At 38.8% G+C, this 18303-nt stretch overlaps 1 protein-coding gene across 1 annotated transcript in view; it reads right to left on the bottom strand.

The window, feature by feature from the left end:
• The window catches only part of ADAMTS19 (ADAM metallopeptidase with thrombospondin type 1 motif 19), a 139833-nt gene that overhangs the window by 100796 nt on the left and 20734 nt on the right, over positions 1-18303 (bottom strand). The window contains exons 3-6 of the mRNA XM_064641018.1: positions 13295-13460; positions 4330-4502; positions 3295-3378; positions 2016-2173 (exon numbers count right to left, since the gene is read on the bottom strand). Of these exons, the coding sequence (XP_064497088.1) occupies positions 2016-2173; positions 3295-3378; positions 4330-4502; positions 13295-13460 (581 nt within the window). The remainder of the gene's footprint in view (positions 1-2015; positions 2174-3294; positions 3379-4329; positions 4503-13294; positions 13461-18303) is intronic.

Below are 18303 nucleotides of genomic sequence, written 5' to 3'. Positions count from 1 at the left end.
AGTAAATTTATAATCCACCAAGACTCCCAGAAATGCTGCATTAAATTCAGAAAGCTGTGTGCCCAAATCCACCGACTGCTGAAGACATCTCCAGACCACTGCCTCTAGACTACTTAACTAACACCTCGCTTGCATCTGTTCAGAATGCCTCTGCCTCTTCCCACGGAGGCTGATTGAGGTGAAGATGAAAAAATGAGAGGGAAAAGGTTTTACATGCTTTATTTTACAGTATCTTACAAGTATTCACCTCACAAGCTGAAGAATGAAGCCCTAGGCTCACTCTCGTGGCAGATACAGGCTTGAAACATTCGATACTCCCTCAAACTGCTGCTGCTATTGCAGATACTGCTGCCTGCCTCAGCTGTCTCAACAGAGCCCAGGCATAGGCAACAGGTCACTCAACAACCCTACATTTCCAGCAAACAAGCAGGTTGCAGCTGGTCATTATCCTTGGACAGTCAAAAAGTACAACTAGATGTAAGAACATGCATCCCCCCTTAGCCATGCTTATTAACCCAATGTCACATATGATAGTCAGCCATCCTTTATGCCTTGGCTGAAGTTTACTCCTTTCTACTCCTTGCTTCTTTCCTTCTCCATCTATACTTTTCTCCCATCAACACAGTCACTACTACTAAAATCAATTCTGGATCTTAAGCGGAAGAAATTATTTTTAGTCTGTCATTACAAGTATGAGCTGATGAAAATCACTGATGAGCTAATTTGTTGCAGAGAACATTATTTCTCACATCTTCCACTGCAGAGGAGAGGAGCTGGTGAAAAGGATTGCTGCTTAGTCAATGTATAAATGTGTAACAAAAACTAATCCTCCCCCTCAAAGCCCCAACAATCCACAGAACAGATATACACATCAAATAGAGCAGGATGGCACAGGGTTTTCTCTAAGAAAAGATAAGGGATTGAACAGCAAAAGTAGCAACAAGGCTGTCGCCACAGACAATTCGGACTTCTTAATTACCTACTTCCAGTATGTGACTGGGTCTCAAAACCAGGAAAATTTAGGGCAGCGCTTTTCTGCCTCAGAAAATTGAAACACACTCTAGATACTAGAGTACTCAGAATGTAACCAATTAAAAAAAAAAAAAAAGGCATTTAGTTTCTAGAGAAAGTGCCCTGAATAAGTGGTGTAAGACTATACATACGGGTAAATATTACACATGGTTTTAGGATACCACGTCACCACCCAGCATGGAACTGAACAATAGTATTCTGATACAGCCAATTACAGGAATTTACTTTGGAAAGGAACACTGTAGGTTATCCAGTCCAAGGTCCACTTCAAATCTGTACTAAGTCCAACCCTAGTCTGGTTGAACCATCATTCTGTCCTTTCCTTTTGATTCTGTCTGTACGCTGTCTGAACATCCAGATGCACGCCCCTGTGCACGACTTACAGCCAAAACCATGCCAGTGTCTGCTTGGAAAGATAGAGCTGAGCTGGGGGCCCATTTCCTACTCAGTGTGTGAAATGCCTGACACTTCAGAGTTACAAGGAACTGCAGATCTGGAATCATAGCCCTGTGGCTGCAGAGCACATCCTAATGGTACACAAGGTGCCTTCAGCTCACAGTGAAACACACTAGCTCTAGATCCATAAGAGGGAAGCATAACTCAGTAATGTGCCTAATGCTGATCCAGCCCTGAGTGGTTTAAATATGGTTTTGTGTTTTGAATTAAAGTGTCTACAGGTCTGTGTGTGCTTCCTCTTTTAAATGAAGGCTCATGGAGGAAAGCATCCAACCTTAGCTATATGTCTAAGGCCTCAGCCCCACAGACAAAGAAGAAATAAAAGAGTAACCCATTCATCATTTCAGATGTTTGCCATCTGGTAACTACTGCCTGAACTATCTGAACTATCACTTTACCATCACCTTTGAGTTCAGGAAAGATGCCTCAAGTTGCACAATTCCTGTGTTGGTCATCTATCAAGTCCTTTGATCTATGTTCATATTAGGCTGTTGCCTATTTTTAATGCTCATCTTTTATTATTTTACCTTGTGATCAGTATGGCTGCATCAATTGAAGACATGTCTTCTCCCCAGCTTGTTGACATTTCTAAGTGTATATCATTCTTCTTGCCAAATTCTTCATGTTGCCATTTACAAAAGCTTTCCAGCATTTTTTCCCCATGATGTCCAATATACATATCTGCCTGGAAATTAAAAAAAAATTAATGTTATTAAAATTATGATTCTCTAAATAGAATTCAGATGCTTCTTTGACTGAGTTAGTAAAAATATTCTGCCTTTTATGGCATAATATATTCAAAGTAAAACAACTCAAACTTCAGGATCAGAGACCACCTTTTTCTCATATCAAAGATACAAATGGAGACAGTGCACTGAAAAGTGTACATGAGTCTCTTCACCTGAATTCTTATCTTATTTATTTTCTGATCTTTCATTATCCACAGTGAAGAAAAGAATAAAGGTGTGAAGATCCAGAATTTGATCACTAAACGAGATTTCTTCAACTGCTGAGAGGAACTGAAGAAAGAAATACTTGCTTCTTCAATGGAAAAACATAATATTTTAAAATTAGAATTGTGGATAAGGGAACTAAGTCAAGTATGAAAGGATTTGCATAAGATTTTGTAGAAAAGAAACCAAACAAGAAATCAAGTTGACATTGTCCTGAAATAAGATATAAAACCCACAGGTTAATGGAAAATCTCAGTCAGGGTATCAACCGACTTGTCTTTCTTCAGAAAAAAAGAACAATATTTGCGATGATGTCTGAAAAGGGTAAAAGAAGTGCTTTATCATGTCACCTTTTGTTTGTCTAGGGATTAGCTAACAAAGAACATCGGTACTCCTTCTAGTGCCCATTTGGTTTAAGGGGGATGATTTTTGTATTGAGCCATACGAATGCACAAAAGGCAGAGCAGAGGCAGACTTTGTTAAGATCCACCTGATTTCCACAAGGAAACTTTGATTGACTTTTGACTGCAAGAACAGTCTCGATACATGCAGCACATAAATTACAGAGACACAGAATCACTGAGCCTGACTCACAAGTGAATGGTCTGTACAGGGATCAAACCCATGACCTTGGTGTTATCAGCACCATGCTCCAGCCAACCGAGCTAATCTCAATTAGGAGAAGCCTAATCTTCACTGGGGCTGCCCATCAGTGAAAATAACTAAGTAATGCACAAAACCTAACTGAGGAAATTTGCTAGCCACTAAAGCTGGTGAATATTGCAAGCCTTTGGAGCAACAAGCTAAGTAGCATTACCCTCAACAGGCTAAGACAAAGGTAATAAATACTTACTGGAGTCTCATGAAGGAGGACAAGCTTAGTCACTCGAAGGTTTACTTGTAGTCCAAGACTCTTGTGCTGGAAAAGGTTAAAAACCTAAGATAAAAAACAGCAAATAAAAATATGTGCTTGTATTGCACACAACACACTGTACACTAAAAATAGTAGAACCTCAAAACATTCTCATATTCCACTGTGACTGCTTTAATATTCCAAAAATTGAGCACAACATTAAGCTAATATACTGTGTTGGTTTTCTGAAAGAAAAAAGAGAGCTTAGCCAATATTCATTCCAGGAGCACAAAAAAAGACCTTTCCCCCTCAGTGGCCATGACCACTTTACAAACTAATCTGTTTCTCCAAATATTTACATGTGCATTTAATACTGTTCACATGAAAATTTCTGTTCAGTTAAATCCACGATCAGGGCCCAAGTGGCTTGAGCCAACCTCTAACTCTAGGTCTCTAACTTTCCCTATCATTCAGAATAGCTAAAGTTTATATTAATTGCTCAGCTTATGCTCCTTCTTTAGGACAATCTCCTCTTGTCAATACAGATGCAATTTTTTCAATGTTTTATGCACCAAATGAGTGCACTACAGCTCCAGATAGAGCTGGGAGTGAATGTAACTGTCCAAGTCCATTCTTCTTTCATTTTTTTAGGCTGCTAATTACCACACAATCCTTTTCTACAACATCATGTCTTCATAATAAGCACAGATCACCAGAAACCATCCAACACCACAACCTTTCCAACAGCAGCTTGGACTTCTAACCAAAAAGTAATCTTGTTCTCTCACTTTTGGGCTTCCCTGAAGATGTATGATCAGACAGCACAGACAAGTCTGCACCACCATGGTTTTATGCTGCAAAACATATGGACTAAGCCCTGACAGCCTGTTGATGGTCGTGTGCTGACTGTCCCTCAGTCAGAATCATCAGAATCATCAGACTGTGCTCAGTCAGAATCATCAGAAGGAACAATGAAATCAGCCCCCGGTGCGTGCACTGTTGGCAAAACATCAAAATTAATTTTAAATTTCCTACCATGTTTAGGATGGTTAGAATAAATCTTCTGGCAGCATCTGTTCCATGATACGAAACCATAGCTGGATCTGCCACCACAACAGTTTCTATATTGTACTCCTGAGGTAACTTGTAAGAGTATCGCTTTCCTCTTCCACTTTCTGATACTTTTTGGTTCTTGGATTTTCTTTTGTCTGTAAAACAAAACGCTGCTTGAGAAACTCATCCTTCAAGCTGCCCCTACAGTACTTTTTAGGATTTGTTACCCTCGATTATGTTATAACTCTGTGGAATGTAATAGCAATGAACTTGAATATATACTTACTTGCCACAGCCAATGCTAAGGCTCATATTAAAGGCCTGTACTACGTATAAATATTAGTTCACACCAAGAAAACAGGAATCTTATCCATCTGTTCAAATAAAGTCAGAAACATTCTTTGCATTCTTTTTACCTAACATATTAATAGGAGAATATGTATGTCTCCTAGTTTGGTTTGTGGGAGAAAACTAAACTCATGTTGGGTCTGAAAGAAAAACAGTCCCACTGACATTGCAGAACTGGTGTCCGTCCATCTTCACAAAGCACAGAGAAAACATCTTGATGTAATTATATTTTAGCATCCAAGATGACAAATGCAGATTTGCCACAAATTCAGCATTAGGAAAATACATGGGACAATTGGTGATTTGTAAAGATGAAAGAATATTTCAAATGAATGACAGAGAACGATATGTAGGATACAAATTTGTTAGAAACAGAAAAGAGAAGTCCTACTGGCATGACTTCAAAGTCAGTACTGCTGTCACCATAAGCAGCTGAAGTAAAACAACAAAATGAAACCCTGGAAACAGACCTCTAAACCTACAGAAAGCTACAAATCAAAAGCATGTTACATTTATGGTAAGGTAGAGGTTACTGCTGGTGTTAATTTTAAGTTTCCTCTCCAAAACCACCACAAAATCCCTATTACTACTACGATACATATGAAAAAAGAAAAACTAGCTACACTGAAACAGTTCAGGACAGGTGGTGGTCAGATATACATACAGCAGCTAGCAATGACATTTTAAATGATTTAATACAAATTTAAATTTTAATAAAATTCAAAATAATTTAAAACAAAATACAAAATGGAACTCCTTGTAATAGTCAAAGTTTGTTAGATTTTGTTGAGAGGAAATAGAACTTCTGAGACTGATCTCATTGAAGTAACTGAAATCAAGTTTTTTCACCATCCATAATGGAATATTGGGCTCTCTGTTTCCAAAGAAAGTGATGCCTGAGATGACAATTATAAATACATGTTCTAGAAATAATCAAATATTCAGAGATTTTGAGGAAATATTTTGCAATTAATCAATCTCATATTTAACAGGAAAGTTCCTATGGTTCTTTTTATAACACATGACTACTCTCCAAAAAAATAAGTCACTCTTCAGGAAAGTGCTAAAAATATGCCTTAGAAGCCAATAAACTCACAAATTAAACTCAAAATATAATAGTGGAAGAGGGGTCTCTGTCCTTGTCCTTACAGAAGATTTCAACTTGCCAGAAATTGACTGGAAGCATCACACAGCTGGTTCAACCTGGGCCAGAAGATTTCTAAGAAAACCTGGATGACTACTTTATGGAACAGGTCCTAAGGGAGCCAACTTGGAAAGATGCCCTCCTTGATCTGCTGCTTGTCCACAGAGTGGATCTCATGAGCCAAGTGGAGATTGGTGGTCTCTTGGCCACAGTGAGCACAAAGTGATTGAATTTAAAATCTCCACAGGAACAAAAGTGCCAGCAAAACCTCAACTCTGGACATGAGGAGAGCAGACTTCAGGCTGCTCAGGGAATTAATAACTAAGGTCCCCTGGGAAAATCCTTTTGCAGGTGCTGAGTTCCATCAGTGCTGGTCACTTTTCAAACATCACCTCCTAAGGGCACAGGAGCAGCAATTCCCAAATGTTGGAAGTCAAGCAGCTGAGGCAGAAGGCTGGCTTGGCTGAGCAGGGATTTTCTCTTCGAATTAAGGCAAAAAAGGAACTTGTATAGCCAGTGGAAGCAAGATCAAGTGACATGGGAAGAATTCAGAGATGCTCCTTGCTGCTGTAGGGAGAAAATCCATGCAGCCAAAGCTCACCTGGGGTTGAAGGTGCCAGAAATGTGGGGAACAATAAAAAGAGTTTTTTCCAATACATTAATGGCAAAAGGCAGTATAGAAATGTCATCAACCCATTACAGGATGAGGATGGTCACCTCACAAACAGCAACAGAGAAAAGGTTGAGGTGTTTAATGCTTTCTTTGCCTCTGCCTTCAACATGGATGATGGACCAAGAAGGTCTCAGTGCCCTGAGCTGGAGGACCATTTACTGCCAGAATGATCAACTCCCAGTCAACCCTGAAATTGTGAGGATCTGCTGCCCCAGCTGGATCCCTACAAATCCATGAGGCCTGATGGTATTCATCCCATAATCCTCAAAGAGCTGGCTGATGTCATCACAAAACCCCTCTCAATGATTTTTGAGTTGTCTTGGGAATCTAGAGAGGTCCCAGCTGACTGGAAGCTGGTGAACATTGTGCCAGTTTTCAAGAAGGGTAAGAAGGAGGACCCTGGAAATTAGAGGAAGTCTCACTTCAGTGCCTGGTAAAGTCATGGAAAAGATTATTGTGGGAAGTATTGAAAAACACCAAAAAGACAATGCAGTCATCGGTCACAGCCAGCACGGCTTCGTGAGAGGAAAGTCCTGCTCATCAAACTCAATTTCCTTTTATGACAAGGTAACCCACCCAGCAGACCAAGGGAAGCCAGTTGATGTCTCTCACAGGATCCTTCTGGACCAAATGTCCAGCACACAGCTGTGTGGTGGGTGAGCAGTTGGCTCACAGGTTGGGCACAGAGGGCAATAGTGACTGGGGTGACAGCAGACTGGAGGCCTGTCACTAGTGGGGTTCCACAGGGCTCCATCTTAGGTGGTCTTCAGCGTCTTCATAAATGACTTCAATGCAAGACTGGAAGGGATACTGAACAAGGTTGCAGATGATACAAAACTGGGAGGAGCTGTTGACTCCCTCAAAGGCAGGGAGGCCCTGCAGAGAGACCAAGACAAATGAGAGAACTGGGCAATCGCCAACCATAGGAGGTTCAACAAGGGGAAATGCTGGATTCTGTACCTGGGATGAGAAGAGGAGGGGCAGGCACTGATCTCTGCTCTGTGGTGACCAGTGACAGGACCCACAGGAATGGCCTGAAATTGTGTCAGGGGAGATTTAGGCTGGATATTACAAAGAGGTTCTTCCCCCAGAGGGTGGTTGGGCACTGAACAGGCTCCCCAGGGCAGTGGGCACAGCACCAAGGCTGCCAGAGTTCAAGAAGCGTTTGGATGGTACTCTGAGGCACATGGTGTGAGTCTTGGGGGTGGGTCTGTGCAGGGCTAAGGGTTGGACATGATGATCCTTATGGGTCCCTTCCAACTCAGCATATTCTGTGATTCTGTAAACAAGATTTAATGTAAATATAATGTAGATATATTTTTTCAATGTAACAAGTACAACATGCATGCTAAAAAAGGCTGTCCATCTTTTTCTGTAGTCATTTGTAAAAGATTATGTATGTGAGTGATTTAGTCCATCCCACTACATGTTAGAAAGGTTTACTGATTCCTATACAATTGGTGACAATGTAAAACACTGATAAGCATACACATTTACTAAAAGAAAAAAGTATATATTCTCCAGAAATAAACATTTGGTGTTTGATTTCCTAGAAGTAGAAACGGTTTATAAATTCATAAGCTATCTAAGATTAAATTTAAAGTCTGTCATTTTGAGCCTTCAGACACGTGCTTAGCTTCATAACTTCTGCTAGCCTCTAGCCTTATTCTCGTTTCCTAACTGTGGATCTACAGCCTAGTTTATAAAGCATTATGTGTGTTTTCATCACTCTTTCGAGGATAATTTCTCATGAAGTTTCAGTGTCAGTATTTGTGCCAAAAACCCCACAGTCTAAAAGCTATACTACTATGATTTAATATACAAACATTTAATGCTGCAAGAGTAAGCTATAGATCTAAGTTTAAACAGTTGACTAATTTGGGTTAGAAAAGATCCCTCAGAAGCCATCTGGTCAATCTGCCTTCCTCATAGGCACAGTGATTGATTCCAGTGCAGTTTCCAGGAACAGTTTATTCATTCCTCATTTCTTTGTAAAAAACAGCATCTAGCCTGTACAGAGCAGTCTGTTAACACACCTCTCTAAAAGTTATAGCTAGGAGTGCAGAATTGACAGTAAGCAGTCCACAATAAAATACAGCATTGTGCTAAACACTAAGGTCACTGTGGTCCCATAAACTGCAAACTGTTGAAACCTCAGCTTTTGGGATTGTAATGGATGAGAAGACTACACAGCTCTGCAGACAAGCTGTCTGCCAGGGGCTGTGCCCATCATTTGCCTTAGCTATCTGTCCCATTAACAAACTAATGGACAATCTGTTCTTGGCCAGCCAACCTTTCCCAAATTGCTGGCAGAAATCCCCATCACGAGATTTCATTTATCAGAAAATTGTAGCTCTTCCCAAAGAACTTCAAATAAATGGAATTAGTAATTTTGGTACTACTGGTATTCAAACAACTGCCACGGTTGCTGCCAGATAACAGGCAAAACAGGCTTTAGGTAAAAACACTTGCTTCTTTATATAGTCATAAATATAATTATAAAGTCATAAAAATTATAAAGAACAGGTCATTATTGAAGGTACAGTATGTAAGAGGCAACAACTCCTGGAAAAAGCCACCTACACCAATACTGCATGTGCTAGCAAGATAAAAGTCTGATTAAAGATGCACAAATTCATCTTAAAATTTGATTACACTGTCAAAATAAAAAGTAAATTCTACAGGAGTGTTCCGTGCAATAAGACTTCTATCTTGTGCACACATCAATTTATTACTTAAACTCAGCTGACTGAAAGGAAAGATTGGAATATTGCAGTACTCCAGCAAGAAGGCTAAAAATACTGCAGCAAGTACATCTGGCATTCAATAGGCAATTAAGAGAAAATAACAAGAGTGTTAACAAAACAATAACCCCACCCAAAACCCCAAAAGGTATTTAAAGCCGGCTACTATATCCACGGGTTACATAAAGTATCTGAGCCAACACTAAGAACAGGCTGTAACTACAGGACTGGTGGACCCCTACAAGTCCTCAGGCACAAAAGCATTTCCTGAGTATAGGCTCATGAGACCCAGACTACAGAGCAATCACCATCACTCACCAGGCTTTCTTTTCCCAGGAAGAGAAAAACCTGGTCATATGGAAATTGCAGTACTCTGTCCAGAGAGGGAATATCCAGGAACTTAAGCAGCCATGAGCTATACCTCCACTACAGTTTGAATAGGGATTTAAATGCCTTCCTGCAGAGTGACAACTTTTTTCTAATCCAAGGAACAGAAGTGTTCTGTCTCAAGTAGCACTGGTCTCTACCTCATAGGTCCAGAGCTATGACAAAGATTGTTTATGCATTTTATTTCATGACTATCACATAGAAACAGGCTGCAGAGTAAGAATCAACACAGCTCTCCCAGCTGAGTACCCAGTCTACATCCCAAAAAGTAAAACTTCACCATTTGATTCAGTGAAATTTAGCAGGCTTTTTCCTGCTAAACTGCATCACGCTAAGAGGGGAAGCACACTGGTAGCCCAGGACAGTATACTGTTTATTGCCAGAACTAAGAAGTAGAAGAGGAGTCTTCCAGTCTCAAAAATTCAGATGGGATTCAAAATTCACACTTAACATATCCTGGACGAGGTCTCACTTCGTGTAAAGGAATGACTACTTGAGAAGATATTTCTTTTCCCCAAAGCTTCAGATTAGGTAGAAGGAAAACAACGTAGCTTCCCAATGTGGCCCTTTGCTCTAATTACAACCTCTCTCCCATTTTCTCTGTAACATGCTCCTGAACTGGTTGCTTTTAAAGGTTTCGTGGGCCATGTGCTAAAGAAAGGTGTGATGTGTAAGGTCTGTGCATGTGCAACTGGCTTACATATGTAAATAAATCATACACACTTTCAACAAAAGTATGTACATGCACAATGTTACCAATCAAGAAAGCATCTGCTTCTGTTAGTATGACTCTCTCCCTCCCCTAATTACTAAGAAAACCACCCCATTCACAAAAACAAGTTCTTTGTTCTCTCCAAACAAGTTTGGCTGTGTAGCAAATTTCAATCCAGCCCTCAACAGTAACGGACAACAAACAATACCTTCTTTGATTGCCTCTGCTAGTTCTCCATGAAAAGCTATTATTTCCAATAGTGATCCTTCAACACCTCTAGCACAGACATTCATTCCTTCTTAACGATGATTACAGTTCATCACTGGCAATACACATTTGCTTGATAGGTAGCCAGCCTTTGAGACCAATTTGGATCAAAACCAGTAGCACAAATACCTGTCCCAGAGCACCTATTCTGACACACAAGTACTGTAGAAGCAAGAGATCCGGTCGTAAGATAGGTCCCTGTTGCTGAGAAGTTTCCATATTACTGAGTTGCTCTGTGCCGCAGAGCTACACTTCTACTAAAGGCAGCTGTGCCTTCTGAGACTATCTCAGAAGCCCATATACTCATTTGTTTTATATCTGTTCAACTGATCTACTTAGTTTAGGATTTGACTTAGAATTTCTAAAATATTGATGTAAAGGCTTATTGTTGATGCTCCAACCCACCTTTAAATCTCTGTCTGTAATGTTAAAATTTTGGTGGTATTAGCTAACTTCATGTCACACCAGCAAATTGCTCCCAGCATACACAGAGCTTTTAAGCATGTAACTTACTGCAGCCCCTCTTATTAAAATAACTTATACCTGCAGAGTGAGGGACTGGTCTTGCTAGTACAACAGCATCAGTAAGAAACAGCAGATATTTATACCCTCCGGGAATAAAGCTATGCCAGAAGATGCTAATCAGTTATGCACAGCTTGAACTATTCTGAAATTTAAAAGCTGGTAGTAGAGATAATAAAACTTACTTCAAGCAAATATTTGAACCTCTGTTGACAGACTATTTGCAACAAGTCAGAGCCTTGAGAGTAAGATTATTATAAAAGAATAAGCTGACTTTTCTGTTTTAGAGCATACGAGCATAAAGGATATCTGGCAATGAACATCACAGAAGAATAACGTCCTTACAGAAGAGTTTGCATCTTTACTCATTTTAATACCCATCATGGTTTGCTATTTGTCAGATGCCCCTCTCACTTCACAGTGCACACACCATGCACACTTTTCATTTTCTCTTTCTCATTCCCAAACACATGCAGGCATGGATACTCTTAACTTATTTATCACTAATAGGGAAGAATAAACAGTTTTACCTTATGTGAACAATTTCTGCTAATATAGAAAACTTCACTTTAAGATAAGCAGTGTCAATAAAATACAATGCCTAGAAGAGTAATATAGAGTCTGCTGGAGGAAGTTACATGTCATTTGTTTAGTCCTGCTTAATAGCTACAATTGTTTGCTGATTTATCTTTGCTGATCTATCTTATTGTTTTGCTGATTTATCTTTGATTTCAAACTGTGGATGTATGCTTAACTATAAAAACAATACTTCCAAAATGGGGGGGGGGGGGAGGGGAAAGAACACACAAAGAAAAAGCCTGTCACAATTATTCTGTAACCATATAAAATGTTCAGGAAGGATTAGATAGCCACAGAAAAGCACAGGCTGAAAGTGATCCCTGGAAGGCAGGTAGTCCAACCTCCTGCACTAGTCTGTACAAATGTCAAAGTCTGAATAGCTCTCTTAGAGCCATTTCCAGTTAAGTTTTATAAATGTCTGAGGACATGGACTCAACAGCCTCACTCTTGCAGTGCCAAGCATTCTTGCTGAGATTTTTTTTTTTTTTCCTTATGCAAATTGAAATTTCCTTGAATGCAAGTTACAGCTGTTGTCTGTCACAGCATACCCCTAAGGAATGTCTGGCTTCATCTTCTCTCTGCAGACCCTTAGGCACCAGAAAACTGCAGCTGCATCCTTCCTTTACCTTTCCTTACCTATCTGAAATAACTCAGTTCCTTCTGCCTCGCCCCAAATATACAATCCAGCTCCCTACTCACATCAGTTACCTCTGCCATTTCTTTCACTTTGTCGGTATCTCAGTTATGCATGAAAAACATGCCTACAAATGTGCACTCATCCTGGTTGATTTCCTGAAGAAAAACAATTTCTGACAACAACATTGGAAACACCCTCAGCTCACGCTGAGGTCAAAAGACTGAGATGCCCTCTGGTCTTTGAAAAAGGTGAGCTGATGATGAAGCAGGAACAACAGAATGTCATCTGTTACAAAAGCCAGTTTTACTTCTCCATTGAAGACGACTAAGTCATCACCATGTGCCAAATTTTTGTTGAAACCCTTCTACTTCAATGGCTTCTTCTAGCTGTCATTGACAAAGATGCATTAGGATTGTTTCATACAGGTCTTCTGAGTGTAAATCATAGAACCAGAACACTTATAAAAATCACTTCAATTCAGTATCAGACACATTTGAAAGTTCAAGACTTATTTCTAACCAAGGCTAGGAAGAACTCTTCAACACACTCTAGCCTTTTAAAACAGAAAATTAAGTAGAAGCCTTGCATATAGTGAGTAATTAAGCAACTATGAAGATGGAAAAAAAATAGATTGCAATCATTAAGTTGCAGGAGAAAAATGATCCAAAGAGTTCTACTTTCATATACAAATGGAAATTAAGAAGCAATGTCTATTCCTCAGTGGACAGTTCCCTCCTCCAACAAGTAGAATTGCAGCCTCAGCTTGCCCACCTCAAAGTCCACCGTGAGGTACTGCTATGAGAATGATTAGATATGCTTTTGTTGTTTGGTTTTTGATTGGTTTTGGTTTTGTTTTTTTTTTTACTGGCATCTACTCATCTTAAAAAAAAGGTATTTGCCGCGTTAGAACTTTTCAGTGCAGTTTGTGTGTTACCTGTAACCACACCACAGTACTGGTTCTGAGAAGCTGGCCTTTCGGTGACTTTCTCCTCCGTGGACCTTTTCCGTCTGTACACCCTGTGTGCGTGGCCTGTCACAGCCAAAGTGCGATTGAGTGGCTCAATAAATATGAAGTCCTCATTAATCTGTATAAACCCCATCTGCAAAGGAAAACAAAACGGACACACGAGACTTTACTGAGTTGTGCACGGTCCTGCAGAAGAAAAAAAAACCAAAAAACACAAAACTCCCATTTAAGAAAACGCTTTGTTTTAGTAACCTTATGAGTAAAGTGACTACCTTTGTGTTTTACAAGCTTTCTACTTAGAAGAACTAGAATAGCTTTCATTTATTTCAACTAAATCTGGGTGGGTGGGTGGCTACCTGCCAGTAGCATATGCACAGTAAAAGATACGGAATGTTAAAAGTTTGGTTTAGGAGACCCAGGGGGTCATTTAAATACATACAGCATTTACAGAAAAGTCTATACACTGGTTTTGTTATTCAGTGTATTGTCACATTTTTAGATAACTATATTTAACGAAATAACAGGAACAATTTAAGGCATAAGAATACATCCTGAACAAACGTGAAGATGGAAAAGACATCTTGTGGCACTCCTTTTACACTTAGTCAAATTTAAAACAAAAAAACCCATTCAAACCTATAAAAAAAGGCAGCAATCCCTCCTTAGTTGCCAGCAGTTACACCAGAAAAATATTTTAATACAGCCACTTACTTGTTTGGCTCCTCCCCATCCCAAAATATTTATACACACAAACATACATGAAAAGTTAACACACCAGATGCACATTTAATATTAACAGAGTGTGGCCAAAGTTAAAAAAATACTATAAAACATATTTATATAAATACCATACAAATCTAACTCAGCTCAAATTGTTAAGCTGCCAACACATACAAGTTCCTATCAAGAGTAAAGCGGGAGACAGAAAGATTTTGGGGGCATTTTTTCCCACATCAGCAAGAGTGACAGTAAACTTACTCATTTTCTAAACTTAAAAATCCTGTTAAACAGTTTTTGTTACAGAAAGGAAACAAGGTGATGCATCTGGCTAAGAGAAGCAAAAAGCCCTTCTCTATGTTTCTATGTCGCATCAATGGAGAGAAATAGAAAACAATTTTGTTTCTTCTGGAATTATGTAGGTGCCATTATCACACTGGATATCCTGCCTGACATACGGATAAATCATCCAAAAAGTATTCTGACCCAAGCAAGAAAACAAACTCAAATTTCATATGTGGTACAAAACACAGTTTCCTTCAAGCATAGGTGGGCATTACTTTAAAAAGAAAAAATCCAGTAAAATCTTTCTGCACAATCATATGAAATAAATGTGAATACATGTATTTAATTTTTCAATCAGCTACACTAGTTACGGAATGCTGAACAGATATTGAAAGGTCACCACTAACACTGTACACAAACATAAAATATCTGGGGTTTTGGCTGTTCCTTTTCCTTTTTGCACTTGATTTTTTAGGTTCAGTTCATCATGAGCTTTAAATGTTACACATTAGAAGATTAGCTAGTTATGTATCACTAAGTACTTTCTATACACCTGCAAGATAACACTTCTGTGCCTCTGGAAAAATGTTATTTTTACATAAGAATTAACTTTTCTAATATAAATTATCAGTGAAATTAATTTTTATTTAAAAGGATAGCTCTCAAATACTAGTAAAACGTATAGACTACTTTTCATTTGATTTTTATGTCTGATGCTGAATTTAACTCAGGCATAGACTATTTTATTTTTTTTAAAGAATTATTTAGACTACGAAAGGTGTTGATAAACTCTGGGTTTAGAACACCACCATTAGGTGGTGCTGCAAGTTTTCCCTGTCCACCAACCAAAAACAAGGCCTTAGTCCCCCTCACACAAAGACTCAGTCGTAGAACATTTGCCGTATTTCTTCTGTCTTCATTCTCTTCTCTGCAAATTGAAACCAGAGCTTTAAGATTATGCTCTTCAGACTGCCAACTGAAAAGCTGTGCTATGACCACCGACATTTAATGTTTTCTTTCAGCTCCTTGCATAAACCAAATTTTAACTCAATGGTTGAGAAATCAAAAAAATATTGCCAGTTTCCTGAGTCAGAAGTTAAAAATCAGTGATGTAAAGTCATATGTATGCAAATGGATAATTTTCAGACAAATCTGGGTAACCAAATAATCTCTGTTATCATTCTGACTGTTTTTGAAAAAAAGAAAAAAAAGGCTATTTCTTCATCTGTTGGACAATTTCACAAGTAGAAAAGGGAAGATGAAGCTGTGTCCTTGCCAACCATACCCTTATTTTTCCATAATCATTAGAAGTAGGGTTAAGGATATCTTCTACCATGGAAGTGAACACAGAAAGTAGAGAAAATCAAAGTCATGCATTAAAGCACCACAGTTTCCATACTTTTTCAGACGTTGAATACCAGGGGCAATTGCAGCCTTTAGACAATTCCAATCGCAGAAGTTCCGTGCCATGAAAACGCACAGCAAAACAAAGATTAAAAAAAAATGCAAAAATAAAAACCCCTAATATGCATCTGGGGTACAACTCTGAGTTCTGAGGAACTAACCCACCTTCCAGCAGTTTCATCTGAGGAAGTACCACTGCTCACAGCTGCAACTGAAAACCCTACCAGGATGCTGGAACTAATCTCATGCAAAGGTAACATAACATGCCATTGTCATGCACGTTACCTGAAAAAAATTAAGCAACCTTAAATGTAGCACACACATCTCACTAGACTTCAAGCCCAGCACAGCCTCATTTGGCAACAAATTCCTCAGATTTTCTCAGTAAGGATGAACCAGGTACTTGCTCTGCTTTTTATTTACTTTGTGCAGTAAAGAGACACTTTAAGTAAAGGGAAAACTTCATCAAATGATGGGGAAATAAAACTTGACCTACAGAAAATTAATTTACTGCCAAATTAAAGCACATTTGGATAGTAGAAAACAAAGAGAAACGAAAACATCTTCCCCCAGTACCCTGAGTGCCACAGGGCGGGTGGAGAGCAGGGGGTATGGCCAGCTGTAATGGTTTCAGTTTAGGACTTCCTGCAGTCAACTCTCCATTGCATCATGAAGCAAATGCACACAAGGACAGGTTGTACAAGACTGTATTTCTTCATGCTCAGGCAAGTATCAGGCAAGAAAAAAGTGTATGGTATCAGACGCAGAAAATGTACGTATCGTTTAATACACATATTAGAGCCATCAGCACCAAAATATGTCATCTGCAGTGTAAAAATGAAAGGTTCTCTTCAATGTACCATGCAAGAAAAACAACTCTTGTTTACAAGTTCAATATTTATTTATTTTGAAACATAATCTCATAATAGACTTTGTATTATTTGTCAAACATCACAGAACCTAAGGTTTGTTTCTGAGTACAGAGGCAAAATCTTTAGTTTCTATATCAGTATCCCCATCTGAAGAATGTCTTCCTCCACGATTTTATAAGTCCAGATTAAATTTAGTATCATGATTCTAACAATGCTTTCAGAACCTGACTCCAGCTGAAACACAGCAAAAATAGAATCTCCAGCTCATACTAAAGCGAATAATAAAGCAAGCTCACAACAAGTTTACAAACTGTGTAAATAACAGGGTAAGAACTTCACATGCTCTTGTTATTCAAACACACTACTGCTTTCCATCTTTAAGAACCTCCATTGCCTAAGGCTGAAGAAATATGTCATAAGTGCCAGCAACTTCTGTCTTCAGTTAACTGCATTTCATGGCTCTGCACATCATGTACAGCATGCTTCTCCTAAAGGTTTTCTCCACCTGCCTGCTCACTCCACTCTGCTGCACAGAGTTGGGAGACATCAAAGCAGGGAGAAAGTCAGTATTATCCCTGCTGACATAGCATTCAGTCCAATCCTTTCTGGGATCCATTTTAATGGTAGGTCTGTGCCTTAAGAAAGTTCACAAACATGCACCTTATAGTACTGACAAAGGAAAAACATTCAGACTCTTATGCAGAGACCACTGGGATAAAATCATGCATTCAGGTACTAACCCCCAAATTCGAGATCTGAAGAAACAATTTTTCCATGGCTTTTAAATCCTTCCACACTCCTGTACTTCCAGTCTGGTTTAAGACACACACTACTCTGAATCCTTAGAGAAATCCCTCTCTACAGGATGCTGCTCTCATGTTTAAGCTCATGACTAGTTTTAGCAAAAGCTGATGTTGCACATACAAAAGGATTTCTTCATTTTTGTTATATACAAATCAAGTTGAACAGTGAAGTGCCCAAAATTGAGATGGGTCTGCATATTCTGACACATTTCAACATATGCCATCATTCAAATAACCTTACTCAACTGAGAACAATCTCTCAAGACAACAGCGGAGAGTGAAGTGTAAGCTGATCACAGAAAGGACACAAATCCAAAGGAATCAGATTTCTTGAAAAGAAAATGAAGTAACGGAGACTAATGGATAAAGAAACTATAGGTATCAGGTCCATTGACAGGGTCTGTGACTTTTTACCCCTCAAACTACCATCAGCCAAACCACTAAGATGTTTGGCATTTCCTATAGATTCTAAATTTTCTGTTTCCTAACCAGAAATAAAATATTTCCTTTTTTAATACCTAAATCTCTCTCTATAAACACATTAATTGAAATCACTGCTGTATTGAGTGCAAGGGCTGGTTAAATTGCCAATATTCTAATATTTGCTATGATTTTTAAACTGTCTTCACAGTTCAGGATGATATCTATACAAAGAATAGCCTACCTAAGAAGTAACCACAAACAGTCATTGACTACCACCACAATGAAAATATTTTAATAATTCTATGTGTGCAATGAATTATTTTGTTACACAAGTTTGCGATCTATCACAAGATGTTACCAGTTATTTCACTTATTATCCCTTGATTTTAAAATCACTTTAAACAACATATAATTGTATACTCTGAAGACTAGCAGTGAACATTCCATGATACCATTTTAAGATATATCATAT

This window comes from Pseudopipra pipra, chromosome Z, assembly GCF_036250125.1.
Source record: "Pseudopipra pipra isolate bDixPip1 chromosome Z, bDixPip1.hap1, whole genome shotgun sequence".
NCBI lineage: Eukaryota > Metazoa > Chordata > Aves > Passeriformes > Pipridae > Pseudopipra > Pseudopipra pipra.
This window is presented reverse-complemented; position numbering and strand designations above follow the sequence as displayed.